This window comes from Centruroides vittatus, unplaced genomic scaffold (assembly GCF_030686945.1).
Source record: "Centruroides vittatus isolate TY-2023 unplaced genomic scaffold, ASM3068694v2 contig_726, whole genome shotgun sequence".
Classification (NCBI taxonomy): Eukaryota; Metazoa; Arthropoda; class Arachnida; order Scorpiones; family Buthidae; genus Centruroides; species Centruroides vittatus.
The window spans coordinates 1,664,417-1,684,600 of NW_027122463.1; the positions used below are offsets into that span (position 1 = coordinate 1,664,417).

The 20,184-nt window shown below is 28.6% G+C and overlaps 2 protein-coding genes across 5 annotated transcripts in view; one reads left to right on the forward strand and one right to left on the reverse strand.

Annotated features, from left to right (window-relative positions):
• LOC136980822 (atrial natriuretic peptide receptor 1-like) overlaps positions 1-3,560 on the forward strand; it is a 294,166-nt gene extending 290,606 nt beyond the window's left edge. For all 3 annotated transcript variants that reach the window (XM_067277015.1, XM_067277017.1, XM_067277016.1), the window contains exons 19-22: positions 1,083-1,257; positions 1,865-1,963; positions 2,930-3,021; positions 3,094-3,560. In XM_067277015.1, the coding sequence (XP_067133116.1) occupies positions 1,083-1,257; positions 1,865-1,963; positions 2,930-3,021; positions 3,094-3,174 (447 nt within the window). In that variant the 3' untranslated portion in view covers positions 3,175-3,560. The remainder of the gene's footprint in view (positions 1-1,082; positions 1,258-1,864; positions 1,964-2,929; positions 3,022-3,093) is intronic.
• Positions 3,561-4,358: 798 nt separating this feature from the next.
• LOC136980821 (atrial natriuretic peptide receptor 2-like) overlaps positions 4,359-20,184 on the reverse strand; it is a 141,937-nt gene continuing 126,111 nt past the window's right edge. For both annotated transcript variants that reach the window (XM_067277013.1, XM_067277014.1), the window contains 7 exons: positions 16,872-16,995; positions 16,415-16,483; positions 16,147-16,321; positions 15,356-15,454; positions 13,907-13,998; positions 13,429-13,644; positions 4,359-4,511 (listed from right to left, as the gene is read on the reverse strand). In XM_067277013.1, the coding sequence (XP_067133114.1) occupies positions 13,543-13,644; positions 13,907-13,998; positions 15,356-15,454; positions 16,147-16,321; positions 16,415-16,483; positions 16,872-16,995 (661 nt within the window). In that variant the 3' untranslated portion in view covers positions 4,359-4,511; positions 13,429-13,542. The remainder of the gene's footprint in view (positions 4,512-13,428; positions 13,645-13,906; positions 13,999-15,355; positions 15,455-16,146; positions 16,322-16,414; positions 16,484-16,871; positions 16,996-20,184) is intronic.

A 20,184-nucleotide genomic window follows, 5' to 3' on the forward strand; every position in this document is an offset into this window, starting at 1 on the left:
TTCTGTCATATCCTGAAATAGATAATAAATAGATTAAGAAGATTTGTGTGCTTACAATCGATAATAAATAGGCGTATTATTAATTGTTCTATTGCTAATATATTATTTGTCGACAAATAGAAAGTGTTTACAGACAAGAACGAATCTATAAACAGCTGTCAACGAAAAGAAAACTTGTATAGTGAATGCAGTTATGTTTACTACTACAAGGTATGTTTGAAAGCACTAACAATAAAATAGAATATCGTAGATCCTTTTGAAATGTGGTGTTATCGGAGATCGATAAAAGTTTCTTCTATATAAACAAAAATAACTAAATATGCGAGTTTTTCAGGAAAGAGGTCAGAAGAAGACTCTTGTAAGTTAGTGCTTGAAATTATTCAAACTGATTTCTAACGATTGATAAATGTTTATTCGAGAGTTATAGACTGGATAGTAGTAATATAGACATACAACAAAATGTAAATAGTAAAAAATTACTAAAATTAGGCCCTCTTGGAACCAACAAGAGCGTACTAAATTGGTAGTAAAGATGATTTATTAGACTGCTAATTAATCGTACTTTTGATTGGATTAGAATTCTTATTATTATTAACATTTTGAAATAGAATTCGCTTCTTTAAATGTGAAATTACTTCGTCTTAACACTGAAAAATAGCTAAAGTTCTGTCATTTAATTAATCTTTAATATTAATAAATATAAAAATAATTAAAGTTTCATTATTTAATGATGAATTACCTCAGAATATATGTCTTTGTTTAGTATTCACCGTGTTTGTATCTTCAGTAATTTATTAAACATGTTGTGACGTATGCCTCTTTTGTAGTTGTTTTATTGATTACTGGGTTAAAAGTGCAACTTGGGATTACCGAGACTTAATTAGCGTTAATTTGTTGTTAAGTCATGTTAATACCTTCTTCAGAAAATGCCACGTGTTATGAAAGTTTCGAAACTTTCTAATTTAATTATATTAAAATCGTATATAAAATTTTTTTAAAAGTAATTTTATGTCACCCTGATGTTAATGTTAATTAATTAATTTGATTAAATAAATTACAATTATGTACGGAATTTATTTCAGGTCGAAACAATAGGGGATGCGTATATGGTGGTTTCCGGTTTGCCTGTAAAAAATGGACTCCTACATGCTAGAGAAATTGCCAAAATGTCATTAGCGTTATTAAATGCTGTAAAAACGTTTAGTATACGACATAAACCACAAGAACAATTAAAATTAAGAAGTGGAATACATAGTGGTAAGTATTTTCGTTTAGTTTGATCTTCCAAATACTGCATTTGATAATCTTTAAGAATTGTTTCATAATAAAACACTATGCAGATGGCCAAAATTCAGTTAACTGAGATATGCTTTAAGAACTTTACTAGTAATTTTGTGAATCACAAATTATAATATGTAGCTGTTCTAAACAGATTTTTGGTTATCAGTAATCTGATATTCAATTTTTGCAAGGTTCTGAAGATTCGACATCCTCAAACCTTGTTGTAGAAGAGTCACAGCAAGGTTCAGATGAGTCACAGCAAGGTTCAGCAGAATCACAACAACGTGCAGAAGAGGTTCTGAGTATGTCGAATCCTGAGAAGCTTGTTGTGACTCTTCTGCACGTGTGAAAGCCAAATTGAAAACAATTCCTACATATTTATAATAGATTCCTTTCTTTAAAGTAAAAATTATATCTTATAAAATAAATATACTGCAATATATATAGTTCATTTGGTAATTCTAAGTATCGAAATTTGGAGGTACAGAAGTTTCAAAAAAAAGGATACAGTACTTAAATAATTTTGAACGCAGTTCAGAAAAGAAATTGTTTATAATGGTATATTTTGTTTAATTTTTGTTAGGACCATGTGCTGCGGGTGTCGTGGGTCTGAAAATGCCAAGATATTGCTTATTTGGAGATACTGTTAATACTGCTTCTAGAATGGAATCGACTGGGTTACGTATGTTAATTTACACAACTTTTATTTAAATTTTGCTATAATTTCTAACATCAATTTCCTTGTTTACTTTCAAAGAAAATAATCGTTTTATGAAGATTTTAACCTTTAATTGTTGCTATATTTTTGTCTTCAATTCGTGTTTTATTTTTAAAATAAGCCTCTAGTGTAAAATATTTACAATTTAATACATATTCATTTACAATGTTCATACATTTCAAAATATTTAAGGTTCATTATTGAGGCGGTGCCTCTTCTATGAGGCTTACAGAATTGTGTTCGTTCTTGAAATCTGTTCGCTCGATTTTCATTAAATTCTTCCATTTTCCATTATTTTCAGACCACAAATCCAAAAATGTAATGAAGGTCCATTTAAATGTTAAAATAAGGATTGGTGGGTTTTTCGATATACAGAGAGGTTAAACTGACAATGTCTGTACAAAACACAAGAACAAAGCAATTGATGAGGATTGTTTTGCTCATGGATTGCCTCTTCTGTGCGTAACAGGTGCAGGGATCGCTTCTTTCGGCTCCCCCTCAATTCTATCACGATACGACAAATTCTCGCGATGTCCTAGTTAAAACTCTAGTCTTTAGGTAGAAGAACACACAAAGATTTATGTAAAGATTCAATTTTACGTACAAAAATAGAAAAAAAAAAACATTTAAAATAATAAACGTTTGTGTAACCTAGTTACATACATAGCTAAATATCTTGCCACTGGTTATCGTATAAATTATATCGTTATTTCGCGCTTGTCGGGAGACAAAGAAAAAGCGAATTCGCGATATAACGAGGGGCTACTATATTTTATATTTTTTTAAATCTTAAAAGAAACGCACAAAAATTTAATATGGAAATTTACCAGAATATCTTCTTACAAGTAATTATTATAGATGTATATAATTTAAAATTATATAAAATATAATTTTAATGTAATTTCTCAGAAAAATATTTAAAATTTTCAGCTTTAAATATTCACGTTAGTTCAAAAACTAAAGAAATTTTGGATTCTTTCGGATGTTTTGATATACAGTTACGAGGAGAAATTGAAATGAAGGTAAGATAAAATACATTTTTAAGTATTTTATAACTTATACTATACTAAAAATTATACTGTCATTGTTAACAGGGGAAAGGACTTGTTACGACTTATTGGCTATTTGGAGAGAGGAAAGAATGTGATACACACTTGAAAGAAACTAACATATAAAAAGCTAGTTTAATCACTTTCATTCAATCAAAACTGAAACCGTTTAGATCAGAGAATGATCGTCCAAGGTCTGTTCACAATTAGATGATGGGAAAAATTTCTTCTACCTCAGTGAGTGGACAATTCTCACTGCAGCTTGTGCCTTTCATTGGAAGACTGTTCAATATGATCTAGAGGATTTTTCTTTTCGATCCGAAAGAAAAATATCTTATAACAATACAGGACAATATTAAACAAAATTGAAGTCTCTGCACAAGAAAAAAGAATTAATTTATTTTAAACGAAGATAATAGTTTAATATAAGTTAAATTATTTATTAGAAAAGCTTCACTCGTAAAATGAAATTATGTACAATAATTAAATATATTTCAATTATTAGAAGCGATAAATTCATGCTATGAAAAATTTCAATCGAGATTTATTATTAGACATCAAAAAATTTTAATTTTTCACAAAATCACCAAACTAGTTATAGAATTTTTAAAATAATTTACAATATAAAAATCGCAATTCATTAGATAAAATGTGGTAAGTTGAAACATTTTTTTATTTTTTGCTTTTTAATTAATTTTCATTAAAATATTTTTTTTTTAAATTCATCGTGTAATGAAGTTGAAGGAGGAGAATGTTACATTTACATAACACTTTTTCCCATTAAATTCATATCAGTAATAATAATAATGTATAATAATTCGTGTATTAATAAAGTCATGTTACATCCATAAATGATTTCTATACTGTTTAATTAATATTTCTCACCTTAATTACAGAAAATTGGACTGTAACCTTCAATAGTAGGAAATGGCTCCTTACTTAAATCTACAACAACATACTTTCTTGAATGATCCTAAAATAGACTCTTTGAAAAATATAAAACAATAAATCTTTTAGGAGTTTAAAATTCTAGAACAAAACTATAAAAACATCAGGATAATATCAAAAAAACTTGCAGAAATTCCGGAAAAACAAAGCCTTCAAAGAGGTCTCGCGATTGTTCTGCAATTTCTATAAATTCTTTCCATATTTTAAAACTTTTAATGATTAAAAAAATAAGTATAGATTAAATTAACCGTTTTAAAAATCTGTATTTTAATAAATAAATTGAAAAATTATATAAAAATATTAAGAAATCAATCATTAACTGTACATTAAAATTATTTATTTTTAACAGTTTTATAGTTTACACAATTAAATACAGATATAGAATTTGTATACTACATAACAGTACATATATTTCTCTGATGTATTTGTAATGGTTTGAATATACAATATACATTTTCAGTTCGATGAATTCGGCTTTTTATAAACTCGGACTTCCAATTTTACTTTTCGTCTTACTATATAAATAAATAAAATTTTTAAATATTAATTATATAATTGAAAATTATAGTTTATATACATAAAAATTATAATAATAATAATTAATCAAAAATGCTTATATTAATTTTAATAGTACACGAATATCTAATTGTATTTAAAAACTTAATTTATTTTTATTTGATTATTATATATATATTTCTTATTAATTTCATTTTTAATACAGGATGTTCCCCTCGAACGTCCCTATTTATGTGGATTTATTATGGGAAAAGAAACTTGAGTATAGTGCTGTAGACAATGGTTATAAAAACTGCATCTAAAAAAGTTAGTTACTACATAAATCAGTATATTCCCATATATGCTCTTCACGTGGCATATATGATATCCAGTCTGTAGATTTTATCCCAAGTCCGAGCCAGCATTTTAGAAGCCATGCTGTTAATGTCATCGATGATTCATGTACGCTGGTTTCTCATGCATGGCACTTTCGTAGCATACACACGATCCTTAACACGCCCACAAAATACGTTTTCTTTGTGGGCGTGTCAAGAAATGGGGCCCCAGATCGCTGAGGCCCCATTTCTTGATCCCTCGAGATGGAATGGAATATTTAAATTTAATTTAAAGCGTATGGACATGAAACTTGGAGTATTGACCAACATTCTCCAACACATTTTATTCACATATCTAAAAAAAAAAAAAAAAAATGGATTTTACAGAACAGTTTAAAACTAGGGACGTTCGAGGGGAACAACTTGTATATTTAAAATAAAAAGTACCGTAATTTATAAATAAAAAATCGTATAATTAAATACTTTATTATGAAAGATGTTCAAGCCATTCTCGTAGAGTAATTCCCATTTGGAATATGAACTCAAAGTAAACAGATATTTTTATATTTCTATTACTTCAACTCGTACCTACGAATAATTTTTCTTGATACATTGAATCAATATAACTGATTTAATTGTATAAAATAATATAAACAATACGCTTCTTGTACGAAGACAATTTATCTTCGTACAAGAAGCGTAATACAAAACTATGTAAATAACAAATAAAACTTTAATTTGATGTTATAATATATATAATTTACGAGTCCGGTCGTTTATTTATTTTATAAAAACAAGATATGTGTATTGTCTGTTAAAAATAATAGACAAAAACTGAAATAAATTCCAATCCACTGAAGATGTGTAAATATTGACAAAATAAATATCAGTGTTATTTCATCACAACTACCATACAAAAATAATATATAGAATTAAAAGCAACATGCTCTTTCAGCCGTATTTTCTTTAAAAAACATTTACAAATCATGTTTAAAAGTTTTATAACTGAAGTAAGGATATATAAAATCTAAACTTTGAGTTTGTGACTTTTTCTAATCTCAAAAAAGTAATTGTAATTACTAAATTAACGAACTAATTACACAAAACTAAAGTTATCTTGTTTAATTCCAAATAAAATTACTAATTAAAAAAAAATTATAATTAACTGCGAAACAAGTCTCTAAACTTCGTCAGTAAAAGTAAAATAATGTATACAAGTTAATAACGTATGTGATAAAAACACGTAAAAAGTATCTAAAAATAAAGTATATATATAAGCCTACAATTTTAAAAATAATAATTTCTAATATTTTAAAACCATAAAAAATATTCTTAAACACCGTGTAATGTCATGTTAATAAATGAAACGTGAGTTATATAAAACTTGTCGCATTAAGTATGATGATTTTCTGCTCCAACGAGCAAAAACTCATCCCAGTTTCTTGAGTTTAAGTTAAACATTCTATAGAAAAATTACAAAAGCTCATCAACATTTGTTCAGTATTAATATACGCCACTTTGGTATCCATGAATTAAAATTATATACAGGATGATTCATATGGACACGAACCGAAATTTTCTTTATTATCAATATAAATCTTAAACGAATGAATGGAAATCTATGAGGTTTACATGAAAGCGTACCTCCACTTGCATTGAACACATCGAGTGCCAGAACCGCAGGCACAACTCTGTTCCCTTTTCTGTAAAGAAACACTGCCGCATATATGAGGATTTTCACAGAATTTGTTGCAAAATTTCATGATATGGAACTAACATAGGGCTACTTCCAGTAAGATGAAGCGACTTGTCACATGTCACAACAGTCAATGGCAACAATCCAGAATTTTTGAGGGCCTTGTCGTCATCGAGAATCTGTAGACCCGATCTTACCAGCCCGTGCTTCTTTATGTGGATCTATCTTAAAAAAGAGAGAATGTACTGTAATAAACTCCCATATGATTAATGTTTTCGAGTAATCTAAGACGTCAATGATGCGTTGTCAACAACATGCAGCAACGTATCGATATGTGCCTGACAGAAGGCTGAGGTCACTTCCAATACTTGCTGTGATATGATATGTTCAACATAAATGGAGGTATGCATTCTGAAAATCTCATCGATTTCTATGCAGTCGATTAAGATTTATAATAATAAAATTGAGTTCTGGTCTATATGAATCACCTGTATTTTTCTACATAATGTAGCAATGTAAAAAGACCATAATTTTACTGTTTAAATCCAATGCTGTCTCAATATTATTATTCATTTTACTTTTTTTCTTTGTAAATAACTGTATAACATTAATCGTTAAGAAAATGTTTAATACATTATTTATCAAGAAATTCGCCATATAATTCCTCATTGTAGATTTTACAATTGACCAGAAAATAATGTTATTACATTTTGAATGAATTCCGTTAAATAAATTTTACATGAACCGATTAAATATTATGCATTATGAAGTAAAATGACTTCTAATCAATATTATTCCAATTAAAACATAACAAAACTTTAGTAATTTTTCTTATTATTGCTCTTGTATTTTTAATTTGTAAAATAATATCTTTAATTAAATACATTTTCAGAGGCTTATCTATTTTCAGAACTTAACTCAAATAAACCCATTAATTTTTATGCGAAATATTTGGAATTTATTTTTCAGAGTAGCATAAAAGGAAATAATCTTGAATATTTAATTAAAAGTAACATTTTAAGTATGAGTGTAATATTAACGTAATCATAAAAATCTAGAAAAAAAATAGTTCAAAAGTCAATATTCTATGTTTAAATAAATAATTCACTTCCTAATTAAAGAAAGACGACTGTCAAATATATTCTTTCTCTCCTGAGTTTTGTTGTTGCTGCTGTTGTTTGTATACGACAACACGACTTTTCGAGGGGTGATTCCTCCCGGAAGAACTTTCTATGGGATACTGACCCTTACTTAAGTTTCACAAACGTGAATAAAACCCGAAAACTCCACGTAGACAGCTCGTCGGAGAGGAACGAACCCACCAGTGTTTAATGATTTTTATCCTCTCAGCCACTATTGGGCCTGTCCTGCAATACCACGAGTTAGATATACTACTAAAAATACTGTATTATTCCAGGCGTAAGATTTATCGTTCGTTTTCATTATTTATTCATTTTATTTTTACGAATTGACGTATTCACAGCAATGAAATGTCAGTCGCCTGGGATTATTTTGTTTTCTACAAAGGTAAGAAGCGTGCAGTTAAATTTATAATGTTAAGTCGATTATTATAAGTGTTATGTTAATAAGTATTTATTAATAACTAATGATCATTTTTATTCATGATTGATTCACTCAATTTTATCTCATATAGGCTGATAGAAATGATAAGAAAAATTAGCAGTATTTTCTTCAAATTAATTTTTCCAGTTTAGGAATTACGTTGATTAATGTTTAATGTACTATTTTTAATAGTTCCTTATACGAAGAACTGATTCAAAATGTAATATTCTAAATAAATAATTCATTTCATAATTTCCTTAATTTTAACCATGATGAATAATGAATAAGTTTATTTACAAGAAGGAAAATTTCTTATAAAAACAGCAAAAAAATTCTACCGAAAACTTAATTCAATTTAATTAATCTAAAAATAAAAGAATTAAAGATTCCAAGTAAAAAAAAATACTGTAAAAAATTGCTGTTATCATTCTTTTTCTTGTTCTTGTAAACACTAACGATTGCTAAACAAGTAAAAATTAATATTGGCATTTACTGAGATGTTATAATTATGAGAACATTGTACATTTATCTAATATATTCTTATAAAAAATTTATATAATTTACAATAAAAAACATGCCTTATCTGTCAATTTCATTACTTATTATATTTGTCATGATAATAATAATAAAACAGTGCAACAAATACTCAACATTACAACAGAACAAAAATTATATTTCTATCAGACAGATCTGACATAATATTACAAAATTGATGACTCTAATTGTAAATAATTTGTCATTTACGCTTGAAAGGAGCAATTGATAATTGGTATATGAATGCAAATATTCATTGAAATCTTAAGAAAAGTTAATTATAATAATCTGTACATTTAAAGAATATTGGTTAAAAATAATAAGAAGAATGGGTTTGATTTTCTTTTATAAAAAATTTATTTTAACTCTATTAATAGAATTTAGTTTTAAAAATTTTCTTTTATTTCTAGATTAATTACTGGAATCTTATACAAAGAAATCAAAGATTTTTAAAATATCATTATTTACACAGGAATCAGCTTTGTGTTTATTATTTCCAAACAGTGGTAGCTTACTATATTCTTTCATTGTTAAATTTACGTTAATAAGATCACTTTAAGCTCTGAAAATGTGAAAACTTCGCTTGAAATTCTAGAAAAGTTTTTCAGAATCTGATAAGTACTGTACTTCCCTACTTTAAAAAAAAAATCCCAACTTGATAAATTAAAAAATAAACCATTCTGTATTCTAATAACAAAAGAAACAATGGCTTTAAAACATAATTCGTAATTTAGAAAATTCACTAATTACTAAATTGCTTCAAAGCCTATCACAATATTAATTAGCTTCCGGCTATTTCCTAACTAAATTATAACTCGCTTCAAGTAAAATTTCCCTTAAAAGCACTGGTCCATATTCAGGTACTACATAACGTCAAGAGGCAATATCCATTGTTACATTCGTATTAAACAGTAATTTTCTGGAGTAGACTAATGAGCAGTCAGTCGGAATATTTTACATTTTGCTTCATAATTGTATCATTATTATTTCGAAACAATTTATATGGTAAGGGAAAAACGTGTAGGCTGACAGTACGTACGGTTTAGAATATAAATAATTTAAACAGAGTTATCGTGGATTACATATACGAATATAAATAACGACCTAAACCATGGATGAAGAACGATTTTTAATCCGAAAGTTACACCTATTTCAGAAAAATCTCATAAGGGCGCCTGCTGAATTACAGATTGCTGAAGTATATACATTCAGTATATCTGGATAATAAATATGTTTATATCATTTCGATATTATAACTATAAAAAAACTTTCAGTTTGAACAGGAAGTCACGTTATTTTAATTGAAAAATTTTATCTTGAAAGAAGTTAGATAGGTGAACGGCGTGATCCTATTGTTAACAAGAAAAGTGTGATGTACAGGGGCAAGACACTACTACAATTAATTTGATTTAAAATATATACTCGCAATTTAAAATATGATTAAAAATTGCAGCTCGGCACTGTGACGATGTCGCAATAAATAATAGCTCCTTTTCTTTTCTATTTCCTCTGTAGTAATCAATAATTAATTACAGATGAAATAAATATATTAAAAATCCAGCAACGAGTTGCTTAATTTTTTCGGCAACATTTGGTGGTGATATTTTATTTAAAAACTTTTTATATTTTTAACTATTATAAAATTGCAAAAAGCTTAATTTTGAGGATAGGGATGAGTTTTATGAAAAATTTTAAATGCTAATAACGAGTATCATTAAGTCTGGCCCCACTGGAGATGCACACGACCCCTTTATCTCTCCCTCGACCTTTAATCACCAGAATTTAATAGCATCAAATACATAAACCTACCTTAAAAATTTTAGAAAATTTTCACAAAAAGCACAGGAGTTATTGAGCTTCAAAGAGAGTGAACAAAATCGCGCCGCACACACACACACACACACGTACGGTACATACATACATAAACATATAACACACTAACATCTATACATACAGAAATTACTCCGAATTTTTTTCCATTTCTCTTCGTTTCAAGGTGTTTTAAGTCCAAAAATGTAAAAATCTTGGGGGTGGGTCATTTTTTGACCGTTCGCCATATCTTCCTTCTGTTATAACAGCCAGGAAAGTAAAAATAGCCTTTCCAGAAATGATAAATTGAAACTGATAGAAATAAAATAAAATAAAGATCATTACGATCAATAAGGTTTTAGGAGTATCCTTATAACTTCGTGACGACCTACTACACGGTTACCTTCACTTTAAAGTTTGTGTTTCCTAATTAAACAGGCAATCTTATTTTAATTCATTCAGACACCTAAAAATGGCATTAAAATTCGTCCAAATGGAAACTTTAATAACAGTTTGGATAAATTAAACAGAATGCGATCATTTTTAATACTATTACTTTAAAAACTAATAAATGAATGTTTAAATTCACAATCAATAAAAATTTAGTCGTCTTTTAGAAAATCGATTATTTTTATAGATTAGTTCAAATATAGCCTTAGCCTAATTTATATGTTCTAGTTTTTGAAATATAACAGATAATCCTAGTTGAAGTACATGTATTTAATGCTGTCTAAAGATATTTAGCAGTCCAAATGCAACAAAATCTGGTATAGTAACATTTTTCAGGACGTAAAAAAGACATTGATATTTCCGTAAAACTATAAATTAGTAACAAAACTCATCACAATGACAATTTCGGCGCTACAAGTAACAAACATTTTATTTGTACGGTTAGTTATCTTAGCGATGCACGGGATATTGCTGAATGATCATGAACAGTGCGTTCAAAAACTGACTAATGAATCCTCTGTGATCTTTCTCACGGGTAGAGAAAGATCACCGAAACATTCAACCGAAAAACACCGAAATTTGAGTGTTGAACGGATCGTTCAACACTCAAATTTGAAACACTGAAAACTATTATAAAAACGTGCAATAAATCAACTTGTAGTCTCCATAACCAAAAATCATACAGATTAAGATCCGAAAAACGAAGTGGCAAGGAAATGAAAAGGGCATGTCTGTTATCAGTGAAATGTAATAGGATGCTGCGTACAGCAGTGTCTGCGACATGTGGACCTACCCATATTGCATGTGCTAGGTAGGCATTGTCGCTGTTGCAACTGAAGTACAAGAGTGTCGTGTGTCGCTTAGCATATCTGGGTTGTGACAGGGCAATATCAAAGGCCCGAAGGAACTAGCGTCTTAGAAAACAGTTCAAAAATAAATGCTATTGTGAATCCACACCAGACTAATTTTACACGTGTGCAGTGAAATCTACTAAAAATCAAAGGATCTCCTTCTGTGGCCAAAATTTAACAGAAACGGGTGTTCAATATCTCAATGAGATGAAAAGGAGCATCGCCCCTCCATCGTTCCACGGCCATAACACATCTACTTCTAGCAAGAAAGGTCAACGCATAAGTCAGTCAGGTTTCTAGATGGTGAGAAGCAACTACTGGAGTGGCTGGTCTTATACAGATAACAATGCAGTAACTTTTTCATTACTTCCCACATTGTGCATAGAACAACTGTCATGACAATGCACGTGCACTATTGAAGCCTGCAACATTATTCAATAGCAGTTCGACAATAGCTATGGTAATATCTTCAATCAATCACTTGTAAAATGATAAATTTGCACCTTAAGGCACAGACGTCCAGTTTCTTTAAGTGAAGCGATTATTCTACTGAGAGCTTATAGAGCTAATGATTCTCGAATTAAATTCTCACAATGGCAAAATTCCCAAAGTGCAGATAGAGCATTGCTGTTGTTTTCATAAAACAGTTTCAAAGAAATGCACCGAAGTGATGGCCATCGTAACTTGTGTTGCAGCCAAGTTTTGTCATTATTTTACATGTTCTTATACAAAAGAAACTATTTTTTGTTGCTTACATCAGCATCAAAAGGACCATGACGGCGAGTTTGGTAACAAATTTTGACGTAAATATCTCATTCCCGATTTGGTTGCATTTGAGCTGCTAATTATCTCTCTAGATAGTATTGCATGGGAGTATTTTAATTATAGCCACCCGGTATATATGTTGGGACGAAGATCCTAACAGAGAGTCTACCCGATCCGACAATAAGAAAAACAAACGGTACAAGGTTAGAAGGAAAGACAAGAAAAGGCAGAGAAGAGAAATAGAATTCAGACAGTAATATCGTAGCGTGGAAGTGGTAGTTATGTTTTCCTCGTCTTTGTCCTTTCAAATCCCATATATTTTGGAGGATTGTTTAGGATACTTAATGATTGAAACTGATCAAAAGGATATGAAGATAAACGAACGACACATCAGAGCCAGTTTGAAAGACGTCACGGACACAAGGTATGTACTGTATATCTTTTTAAAGTTGGTGCATGTAGAAACTTGGTCTGTGAAGTTATGAGTAACTATATGTCACGTTCAGTTGAACAGATGAAAACAGAAAATAAAATACAAAGTCGAATAAAGAAATTTAAGAATTAAGAATAAATGTAGTATTTAGACGAGAATAAAATGGAAAATTTAAGTGACTTGACAGGGTAGGTGAAAGAACAGATAAGAGAAACACAATTTTGGGGATAAAAGGTCAGCAAGAACCAACAAATATCAATAGTCGAGGTATTAAGTGACACAAAAGAAGACTGTTTCTTCTAAAATGGGTGTCTGCTCTAGCAGCAATAGACAGGTTACGAATGGCAAATCGGGATCATGTACGAATATATTAAAAAACTTGTTGAAATAAAAAAAGAACGTGAAAAATCTACGTAAATTTATTTATTAAGTACAGAAAAAATTATATTTAATTATATAAAATTATATAAAATATAAAAAAATTATAGAAAATTTTCATACTTTATGCCGTGATGAATTGTCCAATTTGTGATGAAATTTACGCACAATGGTGAAAGGACACTTATGATACAAGGCACAATAAGTCTGCAGAAACCTGTTTGTTGAAAGTATATTTTATTCGGTTAAGAAACATCCGTGATTTCTCCGTTCAGCTTCTTCGTAATGAACAGGAAAATGTTCTCCTAACAGCCAATAGGTTACCAACTTTCCTTTTCCCTAAAGAGAAAAAACATTCTTCTTAAATCAAATTGCTGGTCTACAACAACTATTGCTATTTTATTTCTATTCGTTTGCCTTCTGATTGTCTGTCTTCTTGAATAAAAATAGCAATTTAACTTTGAGTACAAGAATTTAAATCCTCTAAAACTGTTTTACTTAAAAGGACCGTCCGTACATCGAAAATATATTCTATTATATAACTTATAATTTAAATTGTTTCTTTTATAAGCATTATAGTTATGAAGATTTAAATAAATACCTTCATTTCAACTTCTCCTCTTAGCTCAATATTAAAACATCCAAACATGTCCAATGCTTCTTTTGTTTGTGAACTAACGTGTATTTTTAATGCTGTTTTTAGAAAAATATCAAATAAATCATAAAAATTTTTAAATTATATACATCATTTTCAATAGAAATATTAGAAAATGCATAGAATAACATTTTCACACACAAAACCATTAATCTAAATAATTATAACATTTGAATTATTATTTTAAAAAGTCCAGTAACGAGTTGCTTAACTAACCCGGCAACATTTGGTGCGCCATCTGTTATCAAATTTTATTGTAAAAGTATTTATATACAGTCAAACCTGTTTTTGTGCGGGGGATAGGGACCGCATAAAAGAAAATGCATTAAAAAATATCGCGCGAAACTTCACGAGTGGCTATAAAAAATAGTTTTCGCAACACAATTAAAAAAATATTTTTTTATGCGGTGAATAGGGACCGCATAAAAAAGTCTGACGTAGAAAATAACTCGAAACCGTACGATATAACTAGGAATTGCTTTTTTAACTCCTTGGGCCTTTTTCTGCAACACCTACTGGGAAAAAAAATCCTCTAAGAATTTTAATTTTTATATTAATTAATTATTTCCACTTAAATACGAATCTAACATTAAAAAGTTAAAAATAATCGTTAAATAATGATTTTATTTGATAAATATAGCTGCAGGAAGTGTTATTTCATTTAACAAGGCGTGAAATTTCACACCGGCAGTCTAAAGCTGGAGGGGAGCTAACTTACAGCATCTGTTCAAATATAACATAATATTTATGGTTTTTATGCTATTAAAATAAGAGAGGACCGAAATAAACGTATGAGAAAAAAATTTTACTGAATAAAAAATGAAAAAAGCTGCTGATGTCATAGAAAACAACCAATAGAGTTTTTAAAAATTTTACAGGAGTCAATTATGTTCCAATTTGATTGAAATTTTCATATACCGCACAAAAAAAAATCGCACAGAAAAAGACCGCACAAAAACAGGTTTGACTGTACTTTTAACTATTGTAAAATTTTGAGTGTAGGGATGGGTTTTATAAAAAATTATAAATGCTAATAACGAATAAAATTGTCATTAAGTCCGGCGATACTGGAGATACACACGACCTCTTTATCTTCCCACTCCCTCGATCTTTTATAATCAAAATTTAATCGCATCAATCTCCCTAATACACAAACCTCCTTGCAAAATTTCAGAAATTTTCAACAAAAAGCACAGGAGTTATTAAGCTTCAAAACATAGTGTATTTCATAATTCCTGTGTAATCGATTGAAAATTATTCTTATAAATACTAAATTATTAGTATTTAGAATTAGTACATTTAATATAAATATTTTAAAAATTTATTTATAGATTTGTATATTTTTACATATTCTTTTATATTATTCTATAATTTATTTCTGTTCACAAAACTCACGTAAGCCTGTTGATTCCATTCTGGATGCTGTATTGACGGTGTCACCGAATAAACAGTACCTTGGCATTTTTAATCCAACAATTCCAGCAGCGCAAGGACCTGAAAATTATTATTATTTTTTAAAATTATTCCCTTTGGCATTGTTGATAAACAGTTTAACTATATAAATTTTTAATTTACGAAAGCAAGAAAATTATGGAACATTTAGAAAATATTCTTCAAATTCAATTAAAAATTTCCATTTATTAAACATAATGTTATAACCTTATTAATAATGCATATTATAAAACTGCATATTAAATCATAATTCAAGAATCTATTAGATACTTATAGAACATAATAAGCATTTGCAAACAATGGAGAAAGACATTAAGTGTTATACAATAACCTATAAAATTTTGGGCAGTTAAAGAAGAGTGGCTGCAACATCTAATGATATAAAGTAAGCGATTTTTAATTGCAATGTCTTTATGAATGAATGGAACATGAAAGACACGCCTGTAGTTTATTTATTTATTTATTTATTTATTTTATTGTCGTGTGTCGTAAATATCAACAAATTTAGTTCGAATAAATTGAAAAACAGCATAGTATATTTAACTTGTATTATTCAACAAATATATAACGTAATTTTATTTTAAATTTAATTATTATACGAATATTTATGAAACGAAATTAGAAAATATGCTCATTTATATGAAGCTTCTAGAATTTTTGTAAAGTTATTGTTATGTAAATTTTAATTTAAAATTGTACTAATTAGAAGAAATTCATTTAGAAATTTTCATTACCTGTATGAATTCCAATTCTTAGTTTTAATTTTTCTTCTGGTATATGTTTTATAGGAAAGGTTTTCACTGTATTCAATAAAGCTAAGGACATCCTGGCGATTTCACGAACATGTTTGTTTCCATTTTTCGTTGGAAGGCCAGAAACTACCATATAAGCATCTCCTATTGTTTCTACCTATATCACATAAATATTCAATACATAATAATTTATATTATGTATTATAATTACAATTACTACTCAAAGGTAGCAATTAATTTACGGTCATACCTTATATACATCATAATTCTCTATAATCGAATCAAAACAAGTATAGAGATCGTTGAGAAAGTCAACAACCTGAAAATTTTTAAATTTGATCTATAACAAATTTCGGTAATTATTCAAACGTTAAATATATAATTAAAATATTAGCTTCATATAAAAAGTATTACTTCAAATTTAGGATAAACATAAAGAATAATAATCAATATAAATATTGATTATTATTCTTTACTAATAATAAAACTATATATATATATATAGTTTTATTGTTTCCTATCTATGACTTTAGTGTTTTCTTATTACATCAAAGATCATAATTTTGGGATATCCATAATGCCTTATTTTCTAATCAAGAAACACTCAGATTTAAAATATATACTTTAAAAAATATTACTTGTGAAGTGCAAAAATTACACTGTAGAAATTGAGAGACACAGTTACATTTTATAATTGATTAAATTACCTGCATTGGTGTACTCTGTGCAGAAAGCGCAGTAAAACCAACAATATCGCTAAAATATATTGTTACGCTGTCGTAAGCTTCAGCTGCAACACCTTCTCCTAATATTAATTGATTTGCAACTGTTCTGAAATAAAGAAATGGCATTAGTAATTTTTTATATTTTTCTTTCGTGAAATAATTTTATAAATTCTAACGTTATAGTTATTTCAAAATTCGAATAAGTTATTTTTCTGTTGTACAATGCAAACCCTCACGTAATACTTTTTTAAAATTAATAATATCTTTAAAGATAATTTTATTGCATTTTGGAAACAATATGTTACATCCTCTTGCTGGACACTACTTCCCCAGAATTTGCAGTTCAAAGGTGATGATCACTTATCACGAATAGAAAACGAAAACATGCACGCCCATGGGGGTGTTCGGAGATGGCATGGTCAGGTGACCCGTAGAGTAATTTTGGGAGGGCTATATCTCACGAAGGGTCGTTGTCTTTTTTTGTTCCTATCAGTACGCTCTATAGCTATCTTAAGGTCCAACCGTCTCATTCAGAGCTTGAATTGAAACTACTGATTACTGCTAATTGAATCATACTAACTTCAGCTGCATAAATCTCAGCAACTTCATCAGATGATTCTGATTCATTTTTGTTTCTTCTTAGTACATCACTGACAGCAAAATAGACATCATTAAAAATACACCTGTTAATTGGCCAGCATCTTGTTTTAAAAGCATTGGTTACATTACCAACGAATGTAGCTTTATTGCAAACTTGTTATAAGAGCAACTAATTCAAATTGGAACATTGGCCTGCATGAAAAGCCATTCATTAATCTACAGCTTTTTTTCATAGAACAGTTGCATAGTACCAAAGATCCCTATGTCAAGATATTGCAATCTGTGGATTGTGTGTCCATATAGCTGCAGAAAGAATTAAATCATTACTTGATAATAATTCATTGTACATAAATTTTTGTACGTGTGGCAAGGCCAACAAGTAACAATTTCTGCTTCATTTTCTTCTTTATCGTTAGGTTCACATGTTCAATAAATTTTCAAAGAAACCTTAGGGAACGTTTTCAAAAGTTCTGTAAGACTGCCTAGTGGAAACTCAGCAAGCATCGTCCCCTAACTGAAGTGTCTTTCTTTTTTCGAAAATAGACAATTGAGAAAGAAATACAATCTTGATTTTTTTGTATAGTGTTTATTTGTTCTTTCTCTGTTGACAACGTTGCTGTGTATTTCTTACCTTTTTGCCCAATTAATTTTGCATTTTTTTTACCTAGAAAATCCAGTTTCATCCAAGACTGTTGACGCTATTAGATCGTTATTATAACTGAAGTACATATGAAAAAAAGATAAAAATACATTCCAATTATAGAATTAAATTAAAGTGAATGGTTTAGAAAATATCAACATTTCAAGCACTGTTAAACTGTAAAAGAAACTGATAAAATTTCACGCGCTATTGATATTACAAAAATCAATAGTGTGTGAAATAGAGTGTAAATGATGTAATTGTTTAGTTCAAAAGAGTGACTACAAAAGAACCGAAATAAATAAGTCTTTCTTAAATTTATATATAATCTTCAGCGTACAAACTCATATATTCAACAGTATAATGTAATATAAAACAAAGTTAAATATAATCCTCATTTTATATTTATGTCTCTAGTACTCTCCTTCCGAAGCTGATACTACTTCCATCGTTTATGCAATGACACGTTGGAGGCGATCAACTGACTTAGTTGAGAAATTTTGAATAATCCGGTATCCATATCATATGTTTGGCCCTTAGAAAGACACTCTGGGAGACAAGAGATTCACCCAGAAGTCTCTCTGACTTCAGAGTTCGTCATGATGAGGTTCTGACACAAACCGAAGGACTTCTATTCTTCAGACATAGCATCGTTACCAAAGCGATGGGAGAAGTGTCAGCGCGTGGACAAGTACCTAGAAAAAGAAACATCAATTGGAACTATGTTACATTGCCATTACTGAAATTCTGGCTAGAAATTGAACGGCCCTTGTGAAAAAAGAAAATAATAATTCTTGAAATATGTACTTATAGAAAGTAGAGAAACAAATGTAGCAGACAAATTCAGGCATTTTCTTATGTTAAATGCATCTTGTTTATTAATATCAAAATACTAATTTTAATATAGATGCATAATTGCGTAATTTCTAATTTTTCAAACAGGAATATTATGGTATCAATTTTTTTTTTCTTTAATACAAACAGATACATAAAAACATTAGTCTTTGAATTTGAAATATAAGTAGTGTTTGCCGTTATAGTGTTATGTATTTCTTTATAAATACTGTATTAAAACAATGTCCTTTATTCCTTTTGACAATAGTCCTAAATATCAATAGTAAGGAAATGTTGCATTTATTAATACTATTTTCTCTTAATCACTTGTTACTTGTTATATTCTGACTTACATCTTTGCCAATATTAACTTTTCAGAAAATAGTTTTCCAATACTTTTTTCAATTTAGTGGTTTGTACGGAATAAAAATAATTAAGAGAGCAACATCGAATTCAGCTTTCTTCGTAATAAAAATAAATTTAATATCGATAATAATTGAAAACGAATAGAAGCCATTTTTAATTTGTCTAAGATGAAGGAATATCAATAACAGAAAAGCACTTGTCTTTTATCGGTGATAAGCGTAAGAGTTCTGAAGTAGATAATGATAATCATTTCCCGAATAAAAGACAAACTTGAAAAGAAATATTGGAAAGATGATGAAATAAAATGAGAAATACTTCAAACAATAAAGGGAACATGAAGATAACAATCAATAATCGAGCAGAGAAATTTTTTAAAAAGTCCAGGAAACTATCAAGTTAAACTCTGTAATAACTAAAAGGAAAAGTGTTATTATTTCAGAAATATCCTGTTATTAATACAATGATATTTTAATGTTTAATATTTCTTGTAATATATTTCAAAAAGTACACAATGTTACTGACGTTAGACAAATGTAGAACATGATAATGATTATAAACACGACAGATGACAATAAATAATTGTACTGTCATAGAAAAAGAGCAATCTTCGGTGAAATCCTTGTTAATTATGTATTTAAAAATATCTTGCCATGAAATTTGTACTGAAAAAATAACTTTTTAATTAAACATTTCAAACTTTCATCAATATAACTTATACCTGAAATTAAAAAAAAAAAAACATTTTAAATTTTGAATTCTAAATGTAAATTTCTTATTCATGGGTAAAAGTTATAAAAATTTATGTATCAAATTCAATTTAATAATGAACTTGTTATATAAATTTTAATATTAATA